The 21,832-nt window shown below is 45.0% G+C and overlaps 1 protein-coding gene across 8 annotated transcripts in view; it reads left to right on the forward strand.

The window, feature by feature from the left end:
* Window positions 1-21,832, forward strand: part of CERS3 (ceramide synthase 3) — a 52,787-nt gene that overhangs the window by 6,835 nt on the left and 24,120 nt on the right. For 3 of the 8 annotated variants that reach the window (XM_068143330.1, XM_068143335.1, XM_068143336.1), the window contains 5 exons: window positions 12,029-12,211; window positions 13,714-13,831; window positions 15,794-15,912; window positions 19,557-19,614; window positions 20,513-20,563. In XM_068143330.1, coding sequence (XP_067999431.1) covers window positions 12,029-12,211; window positions 13,714-13,831; window positions 15,794-15,912; window positions 19,557-19,614; window positions 20,513-20,563 — 529 coding nt within the window. Of the gene's footprint in view, window positions 1-1,916; window positions 2,208-5,136; window positions 5,248-7,546; window positions 7,599-7,848; window positions 7,979-12,028; window positions 12,212-13,713; window positions 13,832-15,793; window positions 15,913-19,556; window positions 19,615-20,512; window positions 20,564-21,832 lie in introns of those variants that run through there. The other 5 variants (XM_068143328.1, XM_068143331.1, XM_068143333.1 and 2 more) reach the window with 5 other exon arrangements.

Genomic DNA, 21,832 nt, shown 5'->3' on the forward strand with positions numbered 1-21,832 from the left:
CAGCTCTGATTCTAGAAGGCTATTATTCTCACAAGATTTCCAAGAGGGTTTTCTGGTAAAGCTTGAGGAAAGCTAACTAATACTATAATCTTTCTTATGTAACTGCTCAGAAGCTCAGATGAAAGCTCCCATCCAATGTATGGATTCACTTGTATTCAACTGGAAATGGACAGAAAGGAATGCTGTGTATATTTGTTCACAGAAAACTACACGATTGCCAGTGATACGTGAAATACTTGAGTCAAATACACACTTCGTTATCTAGTTTAATTGTTGCATGGTTAAGTGTTGTGCTGCAGGTAAGGATTGGTAACACTTAGGATATTTTTCTTTCTCCTCAGTGAGACATACAGAGTTGCTTGGTTTTCTTTTTTGCATCATTCAAATTTAAGATCCCTGAGGGATAAGCACTGGGAAAGTGCAGCAGTAATTTGATAGGTCAGTGGGCAGTTTTGATCAAGAGAGTATATTTACCTTGCTACTTACCATGCAGTATCTTTAATCTTGTAATAGTTCTACACAGACAGTGGATGCTCCTCAAAACGTGTGTAAATCTACTTTCCCCCATTTTGTTCAGCAGCTCCACATTGCACTGCTCAAACGTGGGTTTTGCAAGTTGGTGTCAGAGTGAAGAAATCGTGGATTCAGGCATAAGAAGGAGGTGTTTCTGCCAATTACTTACTGCACTACTGCCACAGTATTAGCCAAGACATCCATGAATCAGCTTGCTGCAGGGTTTCCTGATTGGCAGAGTGCTCCTAAATGTTCTGCTTGATTCGTACTGGTGGCTCAGATGTGGGAAAGTAGGGAGCTAATTTAAAGCAACAGCAAAGCCATAGCAATACCTCTCTGAAATAATGAATCTTTAGTATTTTTCTGGTGCATCGGTTTATTGAATACCACTCCCAGTTGTATAATAGGAGTGAAGACTTGCAATAGCTGCAAAATAGAGCTCCTAAAATAGAAAGGGGAAAAAATAGAGTTAAAGAAATCATATGGACAAACCCAGACTTTTCTCTGGGGGGAGATAAATTAAGAGGATCCAAATATTGCCTGGGTCATAACTTTTATTGCAGCCTTACCAGTGGTGATGAAAGCTGCAATACACTCAAGAGGAGTTGTGGAAAGTAAGGCAGGGAGAGAGCCTCTCCTGTGTTATTTACATAAGCACCATCTATGGTTTAGGAAGCTTGCAAGCCCCACACGGCTGGAGGCTGGAAGGATCATCAGTTACTGTCTCTGTTTATCCTGGTCTTGTACTCCTCGCCAGACAGGTGCTAGTAGCTTCCTTCAGCGACAGTATGCTGGGCGAGGTGAAACTTAGGTCTAACCCTGACCTGTCTGTTCCTATTTCATGGGTTCTGTTTGCTGACTGCAAGCAGGAAGAAAGGGCTAATAAGAGGTTCTTTGCTCCTGGCTTGTCAATGAGGTCCTTCCTTTCAAATAGCATTAAGGTGTCCTGCCCACCAGGATGCTAAGGAATGCTAACACATCTGAAGGCTGTTACTTATTATTTGAAAGCTAGGGAAAGCTGCTGAGGAATGAGTGTCAGCCTTATTCCTCAGTCAGGGAATTAAGGAGAGGGGGAAAAAAAGATAAATTAAAAAATCCTGTAAGGTTAAGTACACTTGACATTGTGTGGGGTCCCTGAGCCAATACACCTTCAGTCTGCTTTGTTCTGCTTTAGACTTATCTTCTGAGGAATTGGAGTCATGCTGTCTGTAAAACCTTTGTTTGGCGGAGGCTTGTCAATAAGAGCAGAACTCTCCCTAGCTTTATTTGCAACCCCATCCTTCATCTAATAGTGCATCTAAAAGCGACAGCGAGAAGCGATGCCTTTGGCCCTCCCTTTGCCGCGCAGTCGGGCGGCGCAGCATCCTCTGCTTTGTGTTCAGAGCAGCACAGGTGAGAGCAGTTCTCATCCTGCCACCCAGTGCCACGTGACTTAAGTGTTTCTTCATCTCCTGTGTTGAAAGGAGCGCGAGGGAAGGCGCTGGGCATCGCTGCTGCGGAGTTTCACCCAGTGGATTCGTGACATCAGGATTGCCTTCAGTCAGAAATCTTGAAGCGCAGCTTTGCTGGGTGGGTCTCTGAAGAATGTGAAAGGGTTCCGTAGATAGGGCGTGTTTACCTTTGCCAAAGCAGTGAGTGTGATGCTTCTTCCCTGCTAACGCGCTTATATTCTCTTGGACTGCAACATCTTAAAGGTAGGAATTCCTGTCCTTATTTTTCTGTTCTGTTTGGGTTGGTTTTTTCCCCCTCCCTCAGATCTGAATCATCAGCGTGTGCTGGTCTGTGACTTTGCCTGTTCTATAAGTAACCCTTATGGTAGTCTTCAGGTAAGTAGCAAAATAAGTGGTCATGAGGCTTTTTATGTTGCCATGAAATATTTCAACCTATGAGAACTGCTTTTCATTTTAAAGTAGTGCAATTACAGTAGTACTTCTGCTTTTCTGCTTCTGGTATCATTCTTCTCTTAAGTGCTTTTAAGAGCACTTCCTTTGAACCACGAGGAAAATTTATTAACAGAAGGAATAATGTTAGCTAATGATGTAAACGTGACTGCATGAGAAGCCTGGAATTTGAGTTGCCTGGAAAAGCTATTTCTGATTTTATTCTGTAAAATGCTAAGAAAAAAAGTGCTCTGGGAGAAATTCAGTTGAGCAGAGTTGTTTTGTAAGACTTACCTGTTGAACATCTGAGGAAGCAAGTGCTATACATAACACATGAAACAAGCTGCCAGAAAGGGTTCTGTCCGAGCAGTGCTGTAGCATTCAGGTGGAGGAACCACCTTCAGTTTCCCCCTTTTTTGTAATATGTTCCTGTTTTTAGCTAGCTTCCTAGCTTGGGTCAAACCTTCCGCTGGGTGCACTGCTGAAGAGGCTATGCTGGTACACGTGGAGCTGGAGACCTCTCGTATTTGTTAGGACATGAAAAGGATACCAAGCAGTGGCTGGAATAAGGAAATACCAGTTACCTTCTGGCTCCTCCTCTAGTTGGTTTTGTGGGTGGAGTATGTCTGGGCAGGTTAAACTGCAAAGGAGGGGATAACCAACAGGAGAACTGGGAACAGCAGGGCACAGCAGACTTGGTTTAATTGCTGGTTCAGGATAGTGTGGAGATGGCTAATGGCCAAGCTTGAGCCACTCTACATGCATGCCAGTTTAAGACCCTCTTTCAGGAAGCTGCAAGTAAGACAGTTTTCCAGAGCACAAGTGGATGAGCCCTGTCTTTTTCCCTACTTCCCAAGGGCTAATTTAAAACCTTGAGTCATCCACTGTGCAGGTGGAGAAGCCAACAACCCGTGCCTCTGCACCCTCAGGTCCTCTCTCTGGTTCCTTACCGTGCTGCTGCCTTCACAGGTTCTGTGGTACTGTTGTACTCCTAAAGATGTGCTTGTCCTGGCCACTCTGTACACATTTGCTGGCCTGTTCTTCTCTGCCCTTAACCCTCATCTTAAATGAGTGACCAAGGCTGTTCACTACTCTGGTAAAATCTCCATTATGTAGTTTAGCATTTACAGTTACAGTTCAGGGTTTTCTTTCAAACAGGATTTTGGTGAGCTACAAAAAAATGATTTGGGCATCTTGCCCCAATAGTAACAATTCTAAGAAAGATGTTGTATTCATTAGCAACATTTCTTGAAGCACCTGGTGGTGTTTCTCTAGCTCTGTTCCAAATGGTTTTCTTTCTTTCCAAAGAACTATGTTTTTACCTCGGAATTGCTGCAGATATACAAGTTAGTTCATAGCTCTTCACCCCATTCTATCACTGTTACACATTTTTAAAGCTTAAAATCAGACAGTTTGCAGTGTAACTATACAGTGTGAGAACCCTTTCACCTTCCTCAGCTGCCTGCAGTCAGCTAAAATAATTTTAGCTGCTCACAAGTGATTTGCCTTGAAGTAGAGAGAGCTTGGTAACCTTCACCTGGAAAATCACAGCATCATTAAGGTTGGAAAAGGCCTTTAAGATCTTTGTGTCCAACTGTAACCCAACTACACTGACTCCTAAACCATGTTCTGAAGTGCCACATCCACAGCTTCTTGAACTCCTCCAGGGAGAGCAACTCTTCCACGTCTCTGGGCTGCCTGCTCCTGTGCCTCCACTCGCTCAGCGAGGTTTTTCCTAACGTCCAATCTAAACCTCCCCTGCCATGACTGAAACCAGTTTCCTCACCACCTGTTGCTGGTTACTTGGGAGAAGAGACCAATAGCAGCCCCAATCCACTGTCCTGTCAGGGAGTTGGAGAGAGCAACAAGATCTCCCCTCAGCCTTCTCCTCTCCAGACTAAACACCCTCAGCTTCCTCAGCTGTTCCTTGTCGTGCCCTCTGAACCCCCCCCCAGCCTCACTGCTCTTCTCTGGACATGTTCCAGCACCTTGATGTCTTTCCTATACTGTGGTGCCCAGAACTGAGCACAGTACTCAGGCTGTGGCCTCACCAGGGCTGAGTACAGGGGCACAATGACTTCCTTACACCTGCTGGATTCACATGGGGTTGTTGTGACCGATGTGCAGGACCGAGCACCTGGTCTTGTTTAACCTCATTCTATTGACCTCAACCCATGCATTTAACCTGTCCAGGTCCCCCTTGCAGTGCCTCCCATTGAGCAGATCAACACTCCTGCTTGTCTTAGTCTTGTCTGGACCAAATACTGAGCCCTGGGGAACACCACTGGTGACTGACCTCCAGCTGACAGGCCTGGAGTCTCCCAGCTCCTCCTTTTGACCCTTTTTGTAGATGGGTGTCACACTGACAAGCCTCCAGTCATCTGGCACCTCCCCTGTTAACCAGGACTGCTGATAGATAATGGAGAGCAGCTTGGCAAGCTCCTTTGTCAGCCCCCTCAGCACTCTTGGGTCAATCCCATCTGGCCCCATAGACTTGTGAGTGTCCAGGTGGCAGAACAAGTCTTTTAACTGCTTCCTCCTGGATTTGGGGGAGTTGATGCTGCTCCCTATCAGCAAGGTGAATATCCTGAGGAGAAGAGGTCTGATGGTTGAGGACTCAGGCAAAGAAGGCATTAAGTACCTCAGCCTTTTCTTCATCATTGATAGCAGTGTTCCTCCCTGCATCCTTGGCTCGCTTTTTGTTGTTAATGTTTTTGTAAAACCCTTTTTTGTTATCCCTCAGGGCAGCGACCAGGTTGAGTTCTAGCTGAGCTTTTGCCTTTCTGATGTTGCCTCTGCATGACCTGGCTGGATCCTTGTACTCTCCTTGAGTTGCCTGCCCCTCTTTCCAAAGGTAGTAAACAGGACTGAGTTATTTTAAACAATTCTACTTCTTTTTGTGCCCCTAGAGCACAGGGAAAACGTAAAACTCACTTGCCACCTTGACTGAGGTTGATTCAAAGTGCTATTTTAGCCTGTTAAAATACAGTAACCAAGTTACAAGGTAATGTGATAGAACAGTAAAAGAAGTCAAATATTCTAATTGCCCTATAACTAGGCATTTAAATTCTTTATAGTTGGGATTTGTACAAGCTAGGGAGTAAACTAGAAGTTAAAGGTCTCACAGCAATCTTAATTCAGCTTTTTTCATGTGTATGAAGTATTTCAGAACCCCCAAGCCCAGCAGCTCTTCTGCTCTGTGCTGTCACTGGTTGGTTGTGTAGGCTTGGTAAGATGTCATGCTGTGCCTCAGGTTGTGTGCAGTTCACCTGGAGCTATTCTCACATTTGGACAAACAAGATGAGAAAAGACAGGATGTGGAGAGGTTGTAGGAGCAGTCCAATATCCTCCATTCTGTTCTTTCCTCCACAAACCATAGTTCAAATGCTTTGTGCTGACTAGGCTTCAAACTGCTCAATCTAATGCAACAAGCAGTGCCAACAAGCAGGAACAAGTAGGTGTCTGCCAGCTGCAGACACTTCAACTAACAGCTGATGCCTGAGTATGTGGATTTGTACAGAAGAAACCAGTGAAGGTGTCAGGCTTGCTCTTACTGCCTTAGGGACTGCTAATATCATGGCATAAAAGCTATCAGTGGAGAAGCTCCTCTGGTATCACAGCCTGTGGGCTCTCAGAAGTTGCAGGTATGTTCACAAGATGTATAGAGCAGCAGCTGTATGTTTGAAAGGTTGTGTAGCACAATGTCAGCTGTCAACACTAAACCAGTCACAAGTTAGGGTTTGTCCAGGAGCAGTCCTCCTGGATTTCATTAAACCCCCCTTTTCTCTGGTACTGGGATTTGTTCTTCAAAAGTATCCCTTGGATAGTGCTGCTGCTGTCTGCAGTAGGAACAAGGGTGCATAACTTAGCAGCAAAGTGTAGGTCTGTCCTGGGTTAACTCAGCCTCCTCTCACAAGCCTTTTTCCCCCCCACAGATGGGAGGGAAAGTAACATGAAAAGATCTCTGGGTTGAGAGAAAGAGCTGAGATTACTGGCAACCACCCAATGCACAATGATCTCAGCCTGTCTGCTACCCCCCACCCACCCCCTGACCTGCAGCCCACCCAGCAGAAAAGATCAACACCCCAAAACCCAGAGCCTGGAGCAGGAGGCCTCACAGGCTACAATCTGAACTTCAAGCCCCATGATACTTTGCTCCAGCCAGCACTTTCATTTTGAAGCTGGCATGACAGCAGTGTGGTATTGAGTGTCAGCAGCAGAGCCAACTCAACCCATGACAAGGTCCCATGTTTTTTCACCTGTTTGGTGGTGATCACAGGTGGGAGATTCTTTAAGCAAAGTGCTAGCTGGTTTTAGCAGACCAGGAATCTGCTGCTGAGATGTGCTGTGTTGCAATATATCATTTAGACCTAAGCAAACCTCAAACCTGTGATATAGTGGGTCTGATCTTTATTAACTCTCTTAAGCCATATCACTTTAATGCTGGTGGTTAACAGCCTGGGACAGCTTCACCATCTCTTGGTATCTGGGAGACTTGATTTTTCCCACCAGTCACTGCACTAGCTTTACCAGTCCTACCAAATACTGGGAGAAATAGGAGAATTATGTTATTCTTGCTTTTTGTTGATTTCATTCTGTCCCTTTCAGACTTCTTGAGTCACAAGGAGAAGGCAGTCTAATAAGATGCTTAGAGAAATTAAGGCTTCTTTCACTTGCATGTTTGTCATGGTGATGCACTGGGGTTTCTAATTCATGCAGTGAATAAGGATTGGAAATTCTGCTGTAGCACATCCTCACATCCTGGGTATCACCCTCTCCTTGTCCTGGTCAGGGAAGTGCAGTTTTTGCAAGCCAGAGCTTTGTGTGGAGAGCACTGTCAAGCTTTGGCTCTGATTCATTCCCCAGATTGCAGCAGCCAGAAATTCCACTTCAAAGCTGCTCCTGGATTTGTTTTTGAAAATGCAGCCACGTAGCTTTTGTGAAACCAAAATGGGCTCTTTTTTTGCTTAGTGGCATTAAAAGTGTGAGATTGGTTTTGTTTTTTCCTTTTAAATTGAGTTTATCAGGGATCCAGGGAACAGAGTTTTGGAAGAAACCTCACACTGATACTTCCCAACTGTGTAGGCTTTGCTGGTAATTATAAAGGATACAGGTCCTGAAGTAATCATTCCTGATTTTCCTGTTTTGCACAGGCCTATTTGAAACTAGATTAGGCTACAGAGGAGATCCTTCCTTAGCAAGGAGGTGAGTCCTTTTCTTTATTAGTATTTAATTTCTAAGATGCAGAGGACGTTTCTGGGTTTCTAAAACACTTTGCTGCTAGACTGACTTCTAGCTCCTTCTGGAGCAAGGGCAACAAGTCCAGTTTTGGCCCTGGCCATACTGTAGTGGTGCTGGCATAGGGACAGGAAATTGGGAAGAAGCAGAGGATTTTTTCACCCTAGGTTGTGCAGAATATGAGTCACTCCTGCTTGCTTGCTTGATGCTGTTACAGGTTTTAAGGACGAAGAGCTGCTAGCAAGAGGAGGTTCAGGCTGGGCAGGCTTTCAAGTTTCTCCTTAGAGCTGGGCCCAAATCAGAACTGGACCTTTGTGTCTGCCTTGTGTTCTTCGGCAGCATCAAATGTGAGTGGAAAATAACTTCTTTATGGAAATGGAATGGATCAGCTGCCTCTCAAATCCAGGATCTATACCCTCATCCCAGCACTGGAACTGGTTGCTACCACTTGTGGTTACACTGGAACTTTTGTGTGGTAATAAGCTCCTGACAGAAATAAGTGTCCCCTGGTGTTATGCTGATGTATAGGGAATCATTCCAGGGGCCCAAGCCATAGACCTGCTCAGAGGCCACAATTTCTCAGCAGCTGAAAATGACCCTGTTGCAAAACACTCTCCACTCACCCAAGTGATAAGAGACTGGTTCTTCCATTTCCCACCCAGATTTCAGGCAATGTGTGAGGAAATGCCTGTCTACCTCACCAGCATTGCTCATGGCCCTGAGTGGCAGAAGGAAGAGCTGAAAGACTTCTACCTGTTTATCAGACCCTGCCAGAAGAGGACTTGTGATGGATAGCTTCCCTTCAACCCACCACACCTACTCACATGATGAACACTTGAAAGAGGTGTTCTCAGTGTAAGATTGCATGGCCAAAGGGTTGCTGGACTTCCTAGCCCAGCAGGATTTAACAAGCTGCCAAAAATCTTGGGGTTAAAACTAAGCAGTATAAGCAACATAATTTAAAATCCATGTTAGAGACAAATGACCCTGCATGCTTTCTGTCTCCTGTTCTCCAGCCTCTGGCCTCATCTTTCACAATTTACATAGCCTTTGTTTAGGGTCAAAAGGATTCAAAGTAAATAATTTAGACTGATGCAGTCAAGTCCTAATGTGGAGAAAGCTGATGAGGAGGGTTAGTATTTGGAACAGTGCTTGCTGCAGATGTGGTGAGTGAAATGTAGAGCTGAATTGTTTGTGCTGGTGGGAGCACTGGTTTTGGCAGAGAGGATGGCATAATAGATGGGTTAATCTTTAGAAGTGTAATTGAGTTACAGTGATAATTTTAATCAAGGTTTCCAGAAAGCAGCAAGTGTGTGTTTGTGGCGAAGGAGATGATAAACGTAGTGCTGAGCTGTTCCCAGTTAGTGCTGCCTCCTGAGATGGAAACTTCTGTCAGCTTCCTTTTTGTACAGAAAAGTGTAGAAAGCATGTGTGGGTCTCAGGGCATGTTTCTCAGTAAGCTGGAAGGACCAGAGCCTGTTTGTAGTGCAGAAGAGAGCCCTGCTTGTATAGGATGTATGCGGCAAAGTGGGGGGTTTGGAGTCCCTACGTATTTCAGGATCTCCCATGATCTAAGGAGGGATAAAAGTACTTAGTCACACAGCCATCAGCCATTTAAGAGCAAACCAGGCAGAAAGACACCATAAAATGCTCAAGTCGCTGCTGCCAAGGTGTGTTTTGAAGGACTTACCTCCTGGGTGCTCCAGGAATCTCATGGTAAGAACTCAAGCTGAAGGGAGATGGGGAAAGCCCAGCTACTCAAGGAGCTGCTATTATGAAGATGGAAATCTTCAAGATTGCTCAGGGAATGGCCTGATTTGCTGCAGTGAAAACACAGGTTGGGTGTAGGGCAAGCATGCAATTTAAGGGTAATGAAATGTTAGAATAGGCTGCAGATGGATGTGGAATCTCATTAACAGTTCTCTAAGAATTACCTGGACAATGTTCATCAGGGTGGGCTAATACTCTGTGTGCCAGGGAAGACCTGGTACAAATCCAGGGGATTAGAGAGTTTTAGAGAACCCACCTTTTGATGAGTTTATTTGGTGTTTGTGGGGAAGGATTTGGGCTGAAAGCCGTGTGTCAGACCCCAGATCCCAGAATTCCCTTAAACTTTAAGATTAAACACGTTCTCCTGAGCTTAGTTGAAGAGAGATGTATTAACCAGTTAAGACAGTCATACAGTAAGGCATTCCATCCCTGTGTGGAAGGAAAACATGAATTAGTAAGATCCCAAGAATCCAATATGAAACTCTGCACTGCTGGGATTTTCTAGGGCTGAAGTGTTTTGGGTGCAAATTCAGTCACAGCCCCTCTCCCCACAACCCAGCTGTCAGCACTCTTCCCAGGGTGCTAGAATAGACTGACCTATTTTTGTTACAGTTTGTGATAGTTTGCCATGCACAGTCTAGTTTAAAAATACAGATACATTAGGAAGCAGAGCTGTGTAGTGAGTCTTTCTGCTGGTCTTATAGGGAAGTTTGCAAGCCTTTCTGTCTGACCTAAAATGTCACATTTCAAAGCCCTGCTTCATTATCATGGCGCCTGCTAGCTGGAGTTAAGGGTCTGTTAGCAGCCCCATTATAAATCCCTACTTCCAGGAGTTTATAATTCAGCAGTAAAAAATTGCTTTAGGCTGCAACTTGGCATATAAACTCGCAGTGCAGGAACAATTGTGATTTCTCCTGCCTTTATTTTTTTTTGCTTATACACACAATTCATTCAGCAGGGTTTTTTTACTGCCCCCTTTTGGCATTTAAAAAGATTAAGTGGCTGAGTTATTAATATTTCAATACTGACTACTGTGCTTGGACAGTAAATTGTTTCACAGTGTCTGTTAACCCAACTCTGCCTGGTGCAGACAGGTCGCTGTGTCGGAACCCTGCCGCAAGGCTTCAGCTGAGCGGCACCAGCCTGGCGTGGCTCACAGCTGTGGTTGGTGTGGAAGGCTTCAGAGCCAGCTTTGATTTCATGTCCGGATCCAAAAACTGGTGTGAGTGCACAAAGCATTGGGTCCTGATGTAGCATGGGTGGAAGCTATGTGTAGTTGAAGGCAAATGTGGAGTTGTGTGGGCCCTGCTTAAATACAGAGCAAAGTGAAAGAGCCTGAGGTACTGTCTGTCCTCAGCGTGGTTTGATCTTACTGCTTGATCCCATACAAACACATTGCTGTGAGATCCTCTGATGGGACATCTAACACTGTGAGGAGACTTGGTTGAAATTCTCCCGGCTCAGCAGTTCACTCCTCAAAACTATGGTTCAGTGCAATCAGTTACTTCATCTGGCTTACAGGAAATTTTGGTATGAAAAAAGAGATTTCTATTTATTACTCTTAGAAATTACAGAAAATTACTTGGTGCAGCCTTATGGAAAATGCGATAGTAACTTCTCTTTTCACTCAATTTTAGACTTTTATAGGCTATATGGCATATTTATACTGCAGAGTCCTTGCAACTAAAGGAGGGATAGCAGACATGTCAAAATAAGTCATGCAGAATGCAAAGGCTGAAACGAAGACTTTCTCAGGAACGTTTGAGTGATTTGTAGTTTATTCTTTTGCTTTGTTTTCCTTCAAGAAATAATTTTATATATTTTGCTCTGATAGAGGGTTTGGTCAGAGTTAAATCTTCCTATTTCCTGCACACCTCCCAGAAGTTTTCTGTGCACTGTGATTTTTATACTTGGTGCTGTGCACACACTTCTGGGGAATCAAGAGCAGGGTGTCTGTCGCTGGTAGGTTATTGAACAGCAACAACAAAATGTTCTCATTATTGTGCTACTGAGTCACCCCCTGGACTTTCTGGTTTCTTTTCCACTCTTCCACCCACTTATATTTAATTTACAAAGACATCCTAGGGAAGATCAGCTCTGTGTAGTATCATTGGTGTATTGATATCATAGATTGTAAATGATCGTTGCAGATTTGCCCACTACTAAGCAATGTAGTGTGAATGACTGAAATGTGCCAGCAGATTACTTCCCCCTCTACACGTTTCAAGGGCTCTCTCTTGGTTTATGACAGCTCCAAATTTAGCTCTAGTATTTTATCTGCTGCTGGACTATAATCCCAGCTGCTTGCCCTCACCCAAGGGATTTTCAGCTTCCTATAATTTCTTTTTCCTTGGCTAGGTCTGCTTGATGTTGGTTCGGTGTAGGGACACATGAGTATCTCTCCAGTGCTTCTGTTGGGCCTGCAATACCAGTGCAACTCACACAGTCCAGGACGGCTTGTTGCTGGGGGACCTGAGCCTCATTTTCTGCTTGTACATTCTGTTTGGGAAATGTCTTGCTAGCTAGGAACCACTGTTCCCTTCAGCAGGCTTCAGTATGGTTTTATTTCCTGCATTTTCTTTTGAATGCCTCAGGAATAATTCTGAAACCTGTCTGTCTTCACTTAGCATGGCACAGATATTAGAGACGCTCAACAGCTGGTTCTGGTGGGAGAATATCTGGATGCCCATCAACTGCACGTGGGATCATTTTGTGGACCGTGATGGACTCGTCTTTCCCAAGCCACAGCAGTTGTATGCCACGATCCCCTACGCTTTTGTGCTGCTGCTGATCCGATTCTGCAGCGAAAGGTATGGAGCGGAAACACGCTCTTCTGCTAACACCAATCCTCCTCATGCTCAAAATGTTTGCAGAATTGGGTATCTTTACAGTGATGTTATTATGGTTTTAGAAAGGATTAGTTGGTGGTTGGCTAGAAAGACCTTGTGTGGATCACATGGCAGGTGAAAAACTAGGCCATCTAGGAGGAAAATCCTTCAATCTAGCTTTTCTAGAACGGCATTTGGATCATTCTAGTCATTTCCTTTTGCTAGAGGTACAATTCATATGAAACCATTTGAGTTTCCTTTTGTTTTTTTCTCCTGTGGTGGAAAAGTAGAGGTATTTGTCCTCCAAACCAAACCTCTCCTCTTGTTTGATCCTCCACCAGAGTGTTTTGGCGAGGCTGACAGATCCCAGGTGTCTGGCTGTAGCTAACTTAGGCAGACTGGAGGGATCTCAAAGTTTTGTGTGAATGATCTACTAATAGTGATACCTTTTCTTCTCACTTTGGCACTGAAAGATGGATTGCTTCTGCAGCTGGAATCTTATGGGACAGGCAGAGTTTGGCTCCATCAAAGAAGCCTACAAATACATTAACCTTTGCAGTGCTTTGCCTTAATTATTTGTGCCTTTTTGGCGTACTTTTAGTTTTCCCCCCTCTAAATAACGTGACTGGTAGGCTTTCAGAATTATTTCAGGCTAGAATGAGGAAGTTTGGAACGTTGTAAGTTGGATGGACTTAAAACAGAATCAGATAGGATCATTCATGGTAGAGATCAAAAGTAATTTGGATCATATGTTTACAAGCATTCACGAGGTCTCCTGAGTGAATGCTTGCCCAGCTGTGTCTCACTGCTGCTGTCAGAAATTGCTCCTGTGAATAATTAGCCCACACATCTGGCTTGCAGTGGACCTGCCTGGGGTGAGCACAAACTGCTCATCACTCTTAGCAGTGATCAACCAATTGCTGATAGCAGGAGCGGGGGGAGATTTTTTCAGGAAAGCCTGCCCGAGCAAAGTGTTTTCTGTGCTCTGCAGCAATTTGTGTAGAAGATGGAAGGGCAGCCTTCAGTCTCTTGGGAAGTTGCTGTGAGCCACAAGCTAGAGGCCACAAGCCAAATCCAGTGGCAGCCCTGTGAAGCACTGTGGGCAGCATGCTGACTATCTGCCACTCAGAGAACCTATCCTAGTGGCAATCACGTGGAGAGAGCATCTGTTCTTGTTTCACTTTCCCTTAACTGTTGCTCAACTCCAGTATGCCTCTGAAAAACACAGGGACACAAAAATCAGGATCTTTTCCTTAGTTTTACAGCATTTCACAGCCACAAGCTTGAGCCCTTGGTTCTGCTTTTCTGTCATAAGTGCTAATATGCTACAGTTCTCTCCTGGGTTTAGCAGAGGGAGACTCCTGTCATATTCTGTGGCAGATTAAACTGCTTTAGATTTATTTTCTTCATCCACTGGCGTGAGGATAGCTCAGGTCTCGTCGCTGTGTCGCGTTGTCAAAGCTTTTCATGGTATGTCTTTCCAGGTTTGTTGCTATACCTCTAGCAAAAGCTTTAGGTATAAAGAATGTCAGACGCGTGAAGCCACAGCCCAATCCTGTGTTAGAGAGTTATTTCCGGGAGTGCTCCAAACATCCATCCCAAGTAAGGATTCTCCTTCTTCTATGCTAGTTTTGGTGCTGGAAAACCCCAAGTCTTACTCTTTCAATCAGCTATCGGCAAGGACATCGTGGGATCAGTACCAGCTGACTGACAGATGACTTAATTTATACGAGGTCTTGTTTCTGTTGGGCTGACAAAGGTTATGGCCCCCAGAACAGAAAATGTTTAATTTTCTGGCATGCTCTTCTGGGTTGGACTGTTAATGATATTCCCAGTGAAGATCAGTGTTCCATCTTTAACTCATTCTGCCTGGAGAGAACATGAGCTGACATCTGTTGTGGCAAGTGGTATCCTATTTGTTGCAAGCAACAGTAGTGGAAGGTTGGCATGGAAGCCTTTTGATCTGTTGTATTGCTGCATACTTAATCCTGGCTTATATGAGAAAGAAAAGCAATCTTTGTGTTACCTTGCTGTTTGCTTTTAGAATTAAACAAGGGGAAAAGAAGCCAGTGCTTACCCACTCTGCAAATGAGGCAACTTGGTTGTTGCTGGGAAGCAGGTACTTTGCTGGGAATGCAACCTCAGAATGTTTGCTTACCCAACTGTAGTCATCAAGCAATGGCAGAGTTCCTGCCCTGTTTTGGGAAAGGAAGATGCACTTTCTAGTATTGGAGGAACTTTGCTTTCTGTCCTTAACTCTGCTGTTCTTTTATTGTGTCTTTTGCCTGATGTCATCAGGAATAGAGGTATTTGTGTTCACATATGAGCTCTTCTCTCTCTGGGCAAGTATCTCAATTTCTGTTTCATGCCTCTCCTCTGCATGAGTACAGTCTGACCATTAATCTCTGAAAGAAAGCACGGCATGTTTTATACCCCTCAGTATATGGGAAAGAGTCCCCGGCTTGGAGACCAGTGTGCCTGAGGAAGCTTGCAGAGGCCTGGCTGGTGACTGAGGGTATCCAGGCTCCACTGGCTGTCAAAACAAAGTCATTTTTCCTGCATGGCAAGTAGAGTGCTCCGCAACCAACAGGATGGGCTGGACACTGAGGCTGTTTGCACTCCTGCCCTCCCCAGCAGGTGAAGTGCCTTTGCCCACATACCAGAGCTTTCTCTGAGGGCAGGAGACTAATTGAACTGGGCTTACCTTGGTGGAGTCAGGCTGCTGCCACCCACTATTTGCATACTGGCCTTGCCAGGAGCTTCCCCAGGGATGAGTTGGACCATTGCTCCACTCCTGCAGCAGCCCCAGGGAAGGTCAACCCACTCCTTTCTTCCTCACTCTGGGGTGGAGAAGAGGGAGGAAGCCTCCAGGCAGGTAGGACACTGAGCACCCAGAAATGCAGGAATTGCACTGCCATGTGCTTAGCACATGCAGAGCCACTTCACCTTGGGAGGCACCTGGGTGCTGCACTTGAATGGGAAGAAGCATGTCTAGGCAGTGCTCTGGTCCTAATGTGTTTCCAGCTGTCAAAAGGAGGCAGTCTGCATTTTACTCAGGGAGATGAACTGACTTGCCCTGGGCCACCAAAGTGCATTGGATTTGAGCATAAAGCCCAGGTCACCTTCATTCCAGGCCCACATCTCACTTTGAGGCTCATTTAAATGTACTAATTGTATCTAATATCTTACCTCAATATAATTAATGTGCACATGCATTGATAAGTGGCACTCCCTGCTCCAACCTGAGCTCTTGCCTAGCAGCAGAAGTTGCATCTTTGAAACTACCTGAAGCCACCAGAAATAAAATAGCACCATTTGAGAATCTGTGCATTTCACACCTGCTTGAGTTACATAAATTGCTGTCTTGAAAATCCAGGATTTCTGTGAGTGTCACTCAGAAATGAATCCAGGAAGCCTGCAAGGTGGAGCACCATAAATAGTTAATATTAGTAATATTTTTAAGTGAAGGCCTCGTAACAGTGGAGAGCTGATCTGCAAAGCAGAAAACAAATGACAGTTCCATGGGAGTGCATGCTGTTGCTAACACTGTTCCTCGTTTTGCAGTCAGATATCCAAGGCCTGGCCAAGAAGTGCAACTGGACTGTCCATTTGGTGGAAAAGTGGTTTCGGAGGCGGCGAAACCTTGAGATCCCAACAGTGCTTCGGAAATTCCAGGAAGCTTTGTAAGAAGAGACGGTGCTTGTGATTACTGTGGAGCTTGCTGGGTGAACAAAACATCTGAGGCCCTTGGGTGCCTTCTAGGGGGGATGCATTTCCAGAAAGCTGGTTCTGTCTGATGAGGGTTTGGGTTTGGGTTTGTGAACACACAATCAAAGGGAAAGGAATTGGAAGCATTTCTCCAAGTTATGTGACTTCAAAAGGTTAGGTTAACAGTTTCTTCTGAAGAAAAACAGCTTCAGTAGATGGTGCAGTTTTCTTCATTGTGCAATCACAAGCTTACTCGTTGCCTGCTACGTAGTGCTCAAGGAAAACATGCAGAGAATAGGAAAATGTTTTTGTCTGCCAGCAATGGCAGGGGAACAAAAGCGCTCGCTTTTGGTTATGTATGTACCTGTGTTGGCACTTTGGGATGTTGTGATGTGTACAGAAATCAGTTCAAGGGCAAGAATCACAGCATCCTGCCTAAATGATGAATGTCACAGCTTGACATAGCCATATAGAACATGACGAGAGTGGGCCATTGAGCAAGTTTGTGTGAGAACAATGAATATGTAAAGAGTTTCAAAACCTCCTGCATATGTATTTGAGGCTCTAATTTTTCACAAGTGTGTGAGAACTTCCCCATGTCTCAACGTTTTACTACTGAACTACTCCAGTAAATCTCACACAAAGCAAATCCCTGAAGGGGCGTGGCTTTACTTACACAGCTCATCCCTTTTGGATTCCAAAATGCTTTATGCCAGTGTAAGACACTGTCCTAATGTCCTCTGTGTTTGTATTTTGACTAGCAGAATTATCTTGGGAAAAATTCACATGGTTATAATACTTAACTTCTCTTAGCACAGATTAACTTAAGGAATGAGGGTTAAGAGTACAGCTGCAGTGCTCAAAGTTGAGTACTTCATCAAGGTTATTTTCATTGTGATTTGATATGATAATGACTTGATGCTGTCCTCTGTTGGGCAGAAATCCAGTTGATAGACAGATGTGTCTCTCTGAAGCCTGAGCTGGGTAAAATTCCATGGCAAACCAACATCCAGGGTTTATTTCTGCCATTGTTTTGTGGGTCAGTTAACTCTGTTTTACAAGTGACAGTAAGATTTCCTGCTATTGATAAAAGACCTGCCTGCCATGGATACAGGTAATGCACAGCCAAAAACTGAAATTAAACTTTGCTTGGCTGCTTGAATGAGAATGAAGCAAACAGGTTTCTCTTGTGCAATTTTGTGAGCCTTGCTCTGCTCTTTGTCAGTGAATTTAATCGGATGTAATTCTCAAGGCAGCACATGAGGAACAGAGTTATTCTGTGCCAGTAGTTGGTGCTATGAGCATTATGAAATTTTTGAAAGCCTGCAATCTCCAGGATCATTTTTCTGCATCACAAGGAAAATCTGATGAGCCAGATCTAAACCATACTTAAGCTATTAGTGCTCCCAGTTAAGCAATGCTGGGGTGTGGAAAGCCCTTTGCACGAAACCTGCCCTGCTTTAAGAGACTTACCAGGCTGTAACTGCACCTACGAAACCCCTTTTGTCAGACTCAGCTGAAGAGAAAAGATTCCTGAAGTTAAACCAGAAAAATCTCTTGCATAGCTGTTGTTCAGTGCTCTCCCTGCTGGCCAGGTTCAGAGCTTAAAAAGCACTTGAGTAAAATTGGGTGAATTTGAATATTTTACCTTAGGTTTTGCTCACCACATTTGGGAGGCAGCTTGGCTCAGTGCAAAATGAGGCAGTCCTCTGGCAGTCCTGCTCGCCTAATGAGTTCATCTGACACACCCAGTGTTTCTTGCCAAGTGTCTTCATTATGCATTTGTAGGGCTGGGGGACTAATGGCATGGTCTTGTTAGGTGCTCTGTGCTTTGGATCTGAGTCAGAAAACCACTTACACTTTACAATCAACATAATCAACAGAATCTATAGATTCTGATTATATCCACTAGATTGCTTACAGCTCCCTTGCTTGAAATAGGAGGTATGAGGACAGAATCAGCCTCTGTGTAATGTCTGTCCCCTGCCACAGTGTTGTTTTCTGTAGCACCTCTTGGTTAACTCTGACCCAGGCATTACTTGTGGATTCTACTCTGCTTCGATTTGCACTCTTAAGTTCCACCATGTACCTTTGAGTTCTCCTTTGTGCACAGTGGGTGTTCTGAAGTGTTGTTTTCAAACTACCCAAGGGAAGATGCTTTAAAGTTGAGAAGTGAAATGATTTGGTTTATTGCCAGTGTGTCGAGTGGCAATTAATAGTTTTCTTGACTTCTTCCAAAGCTATGAGGCACCCTATCTTGTCTAGCCTCCCCCATCTTGTGTTTGGCGGTTTCTCTCGTAAAATGCTGACTTGGTCTTTGAACATCTCATATTCTCACCTGTGATAGCAGCTTCCAGTTAAAGTAGGGCTCAGAAAGGAGGGGCAGCTTTTACCAGGCAGGTTCTTACCATCTTTTCTCATATGGCACTTCATGAATGTTTGCCAAAGACCACAATCTCCTTTGATACATCTCAGTCCACTTGTACAGTGTTCTTGAGACTCTCTCTCCTTCCTGGGAGCGGTTTGTTGCTCCCCCCACCAGATACCTCCTGTTCTGTAAGATGTTCTCACTGTGTTTGGGGCCATGGGCCTGTCCTTGTGCTCATGACCTTTCTTAGTGTGAAAAGCCTTGCAGTGTTTTCCTACTGATCTTGAAGAGCTGCTCTGGGAAAGGGCAGGCTTATTCCTGCCAAGGGGAAGAGTGGAAAGGAAGTCTTCCACCACCTGTAGAGGTGGGAGTGGGAACACTCCCACTGAGTCCCCAGCCACACCCAATCCCAGGGACAATGCCTCCCACGCAGGCTGCAGAGTCATTACCATGCTGATTGCTGGCTCCAAATCACAGCATCCTGCTCTGACATCTGTAAGCAGCAATACAGTTCACTGCCATACGTAAGACCTCTCTTCCCTTTGCTGACTTAACAGATTGGTGGTGAAAGCCTGGAAGTTTTATCTGCCTTGTTGGATATCCACTTAAGCCACAAAAAGCTTAGACCAGGCTAAATGCTGTCACACCTAGTCAAAGATTGAGGTTTATATCTAGTTTAGACCTTCGTGGTAATCCAGTAGTTGTTGTTTGAAGTTTCACAGGGCTCCTCTGTTTTCAAAAGTTGGTCCTGAGAAAGATCAAAAGAAATTAACTCAGCAACTGAAAGGAGTCACTGGAGGTGCTCACAGTGTCCACAGTGATTGATCAGATCATGCAGCTGAAAGATGTTCTGGAGTCAGGGAACTGTGAGGTGTTCTTAGTCCGTTGTGGATTGTCTAGAGGGATTGATAGTGAGAGTGGTTGGTGTTACCAAACGTGAGTTTGGGGGAAATTTACTACGTTTGCTGTGACCATTCTTTTGATCAGCTCTTGCCTGGCTGGAAGATAACTGCTGCAATTTTACTTTATCACAATACAGATACTGTGATCACATAAAATAAGCTTTGACTAATTGCTGAAGTAATAAATGATGTAAACATCAGTGAATGAGTTACTATGTGGCAGCCTTGGTGCTGGCTGTGAGGGCACGTTCATGTGAATCTTGTCTGATACAGAGTGATCTGCAGCAGTCCGGCCTCAGGACTCCATGGAAACATGCTGTGCTCTTACTCTTTCATTTTCATTTTGCAGCTGGCGATTTTCCTTCTATCTGACATCCTCCATCGCTGGATTTGTATTCCTGTACGATGTAAGTTAATCCTTTGAAGGACCGACAGTCAGGTTTCTTAAGGATTGACATTCTTAGGCTTTAATAAAGCAAGGGCTGATTTCTAGATCCTCTTGAAGCCCATGGAAAGACTCCCTGGTTTCAGTGGGTGCTTTGCTGTGTGTCATCTGGGTGATAGTCTGCAATGTAGGCTGAGGTTTTGCTTCCTCTTTGCATTACCTTTTGAACTGGAATGCTGCAGTAGTTGTGGCAGAGAGTGCTTTCCAGGGAAGCTTTACGCTGTCAGGCAGATGGCTTTAGGACGTGCCTTGTTACTGCCTCCAAAAGCATCACGTGGCTGTGTTTTTCTCAAGGGAGACCATAAACCTCCTCTGGCAATGCTTTTGGGGGGCACAACAATGGTGTATTTGTGGCTGTTTATTGGGGTGTTGCTGCTGAGTCAGAAGTTGGGAATAACAGAGAGAGTGCTGCTTGTAACTCTGTGAGCATTGCCTGGGGTGTCGTTAATGCTTCTCCCGGGCAGCAGAAGAGCTGTCAGCGTGTCCACGTCTGTCTGGCTCTTCTCCCTAAACATTGTTTATCATCCTGAACTTCTGGGGTGTGTGACTGGTGAACACAGCAAAATCTAATCACTGTGGCAACGTATCTTGAGTAATTGCAATAATAAAACACCCCCCCGCTGCTTTGGATGATGAAATGCTGAACTGGAACATTTCAGGTGTCCTGAAAAGAAGCCAAAGAGCTGTGACCAATATAATAAATCTGAGATGTAAGATTAATTCAAAAATTGGTGGAGAGCAGTTATCAAGGCTTCTTCACCTGCTCCACTGAGAGAAGCTTTAAGTATTGAAGATTGTGAGATAAGAGGACTTGTTGTTGCTGGGCTGCTCAGTCTCTGAATCATCTCTGTCTTCCCCAGAAACCTTGGTTTTACGACATATGGCAGACGTGGGTTGGCTATCCATTTCAGGTGAGCTCTTTGGCATTGGGCCATCTCCTTGAGGCATTCCCAGTATTTCCCCATTGAAAGGAGTGATGCACAGAAGCTCTTCTCCCTCCCAGTGGGCACCACCTAGAGAGGTGCAGCACCAAAGCCTCTCATTCTCTGGTACCGCCTGCTGACAGGTATAGGACTTCTGTGATCTGCCAGTGCTGCAGCTCAGCCCTGCAGCCAAACAAGGAGTATTTCCACCTATCCCAGGTTACCAGTTGCACACAGTGGGTGCCATCTGTGCTTTGGGTTTCCAGGCAGAGCCCCTAAGCTGACACCAGGCCTGATGATGCTTCAGGGCACTGCAGAATGATGCTGCACAGAGGGTTGTTCTGCGCAGCCCAAGTGCTCTGTGCCTGCTGGGACCTATTGCTCTGTAGTGCAGGTTGAGGGAGTCCTGCAGGGATTTGGTTTGGCATAATGTGAGTCCCTGTTCCTGTCTCAATACTCCACTTGTTCCCAAAGGTCAGGAGGCTCATGTTTTTTCCTAAAACATTTTATTAGCGGTCTCATAACAGATGACTCCCAGCAAACTGCTTTGTTGCCCACCTGCCAGATGTGCCCTTCACTCCTATTTTTATAAATCTGTGGCCCATCACAGTCTCTCCTTATTCTAGTCCTAGTCAGGGGTCAAGAATAAAAAGAACCCTGCCTCCCAGCTGAGTTTTTCCGGGGTTTGATAACCAAGACTACTTCTTGTCACCTGGGAAACCTTGTGAGCCAAGGGAGTCGCCAAGCTCAGCATAAAATCATAGAATAATGGAATTGTTTCATTTGGAAGAAACCTCTAAGATCACTGCGTCCAACCATCAACCTAAGAACATCATGGCCATTAAACCATGTCCTGAAGGGCCATGTTTACACTTTTCTTGAACACCTCCAAGGACCGTGACTTCACCACTTCCCTGGGCCACCTGTTCCAATGCCTGATCACTCTTACAGTAAAGACTTATTTTTTTCCTAACATCCCACGGCACAATTTCAAGCCATTTCCTCTCATTCTGTCACCTGAGACCAGGGAGAAGAGACTGACCCTCACCTCCCTACAGCCTTCTTTCATAGAACTCACTGGGTTAGAAGGGACATTCAGAGGTCATCTAGTCTAACCCCCAGCCTGCCGTAAGCAGGGACATCCCTGACTAGATCAGGTTGCTGGGAGCCCCATCAAGCCTGACCCTGAATGTCTCCAGGGATGGAGCCTTAAGGCAATGCACAGGATTTAGCATAAATAGCTGACCTCTTAGTCAT

Source organism: Melanerpes formicivorus, unplaced genomic scaffold (assembly GCF_026170545.1).
Source record: "Melanerpes formicivorus ecotype bairdi unplaced genomic scaffold, bMelFor1.0.p_v2 SCAF_10, whole genome shotgun sequence".
Taxonomy (NCBI): domain Eukaryota; kingdom Metazoa; phylum Chordata; class Aves; order Piciformes; family Picidae; genus Melanerpes; species Melanerpes formicivorus.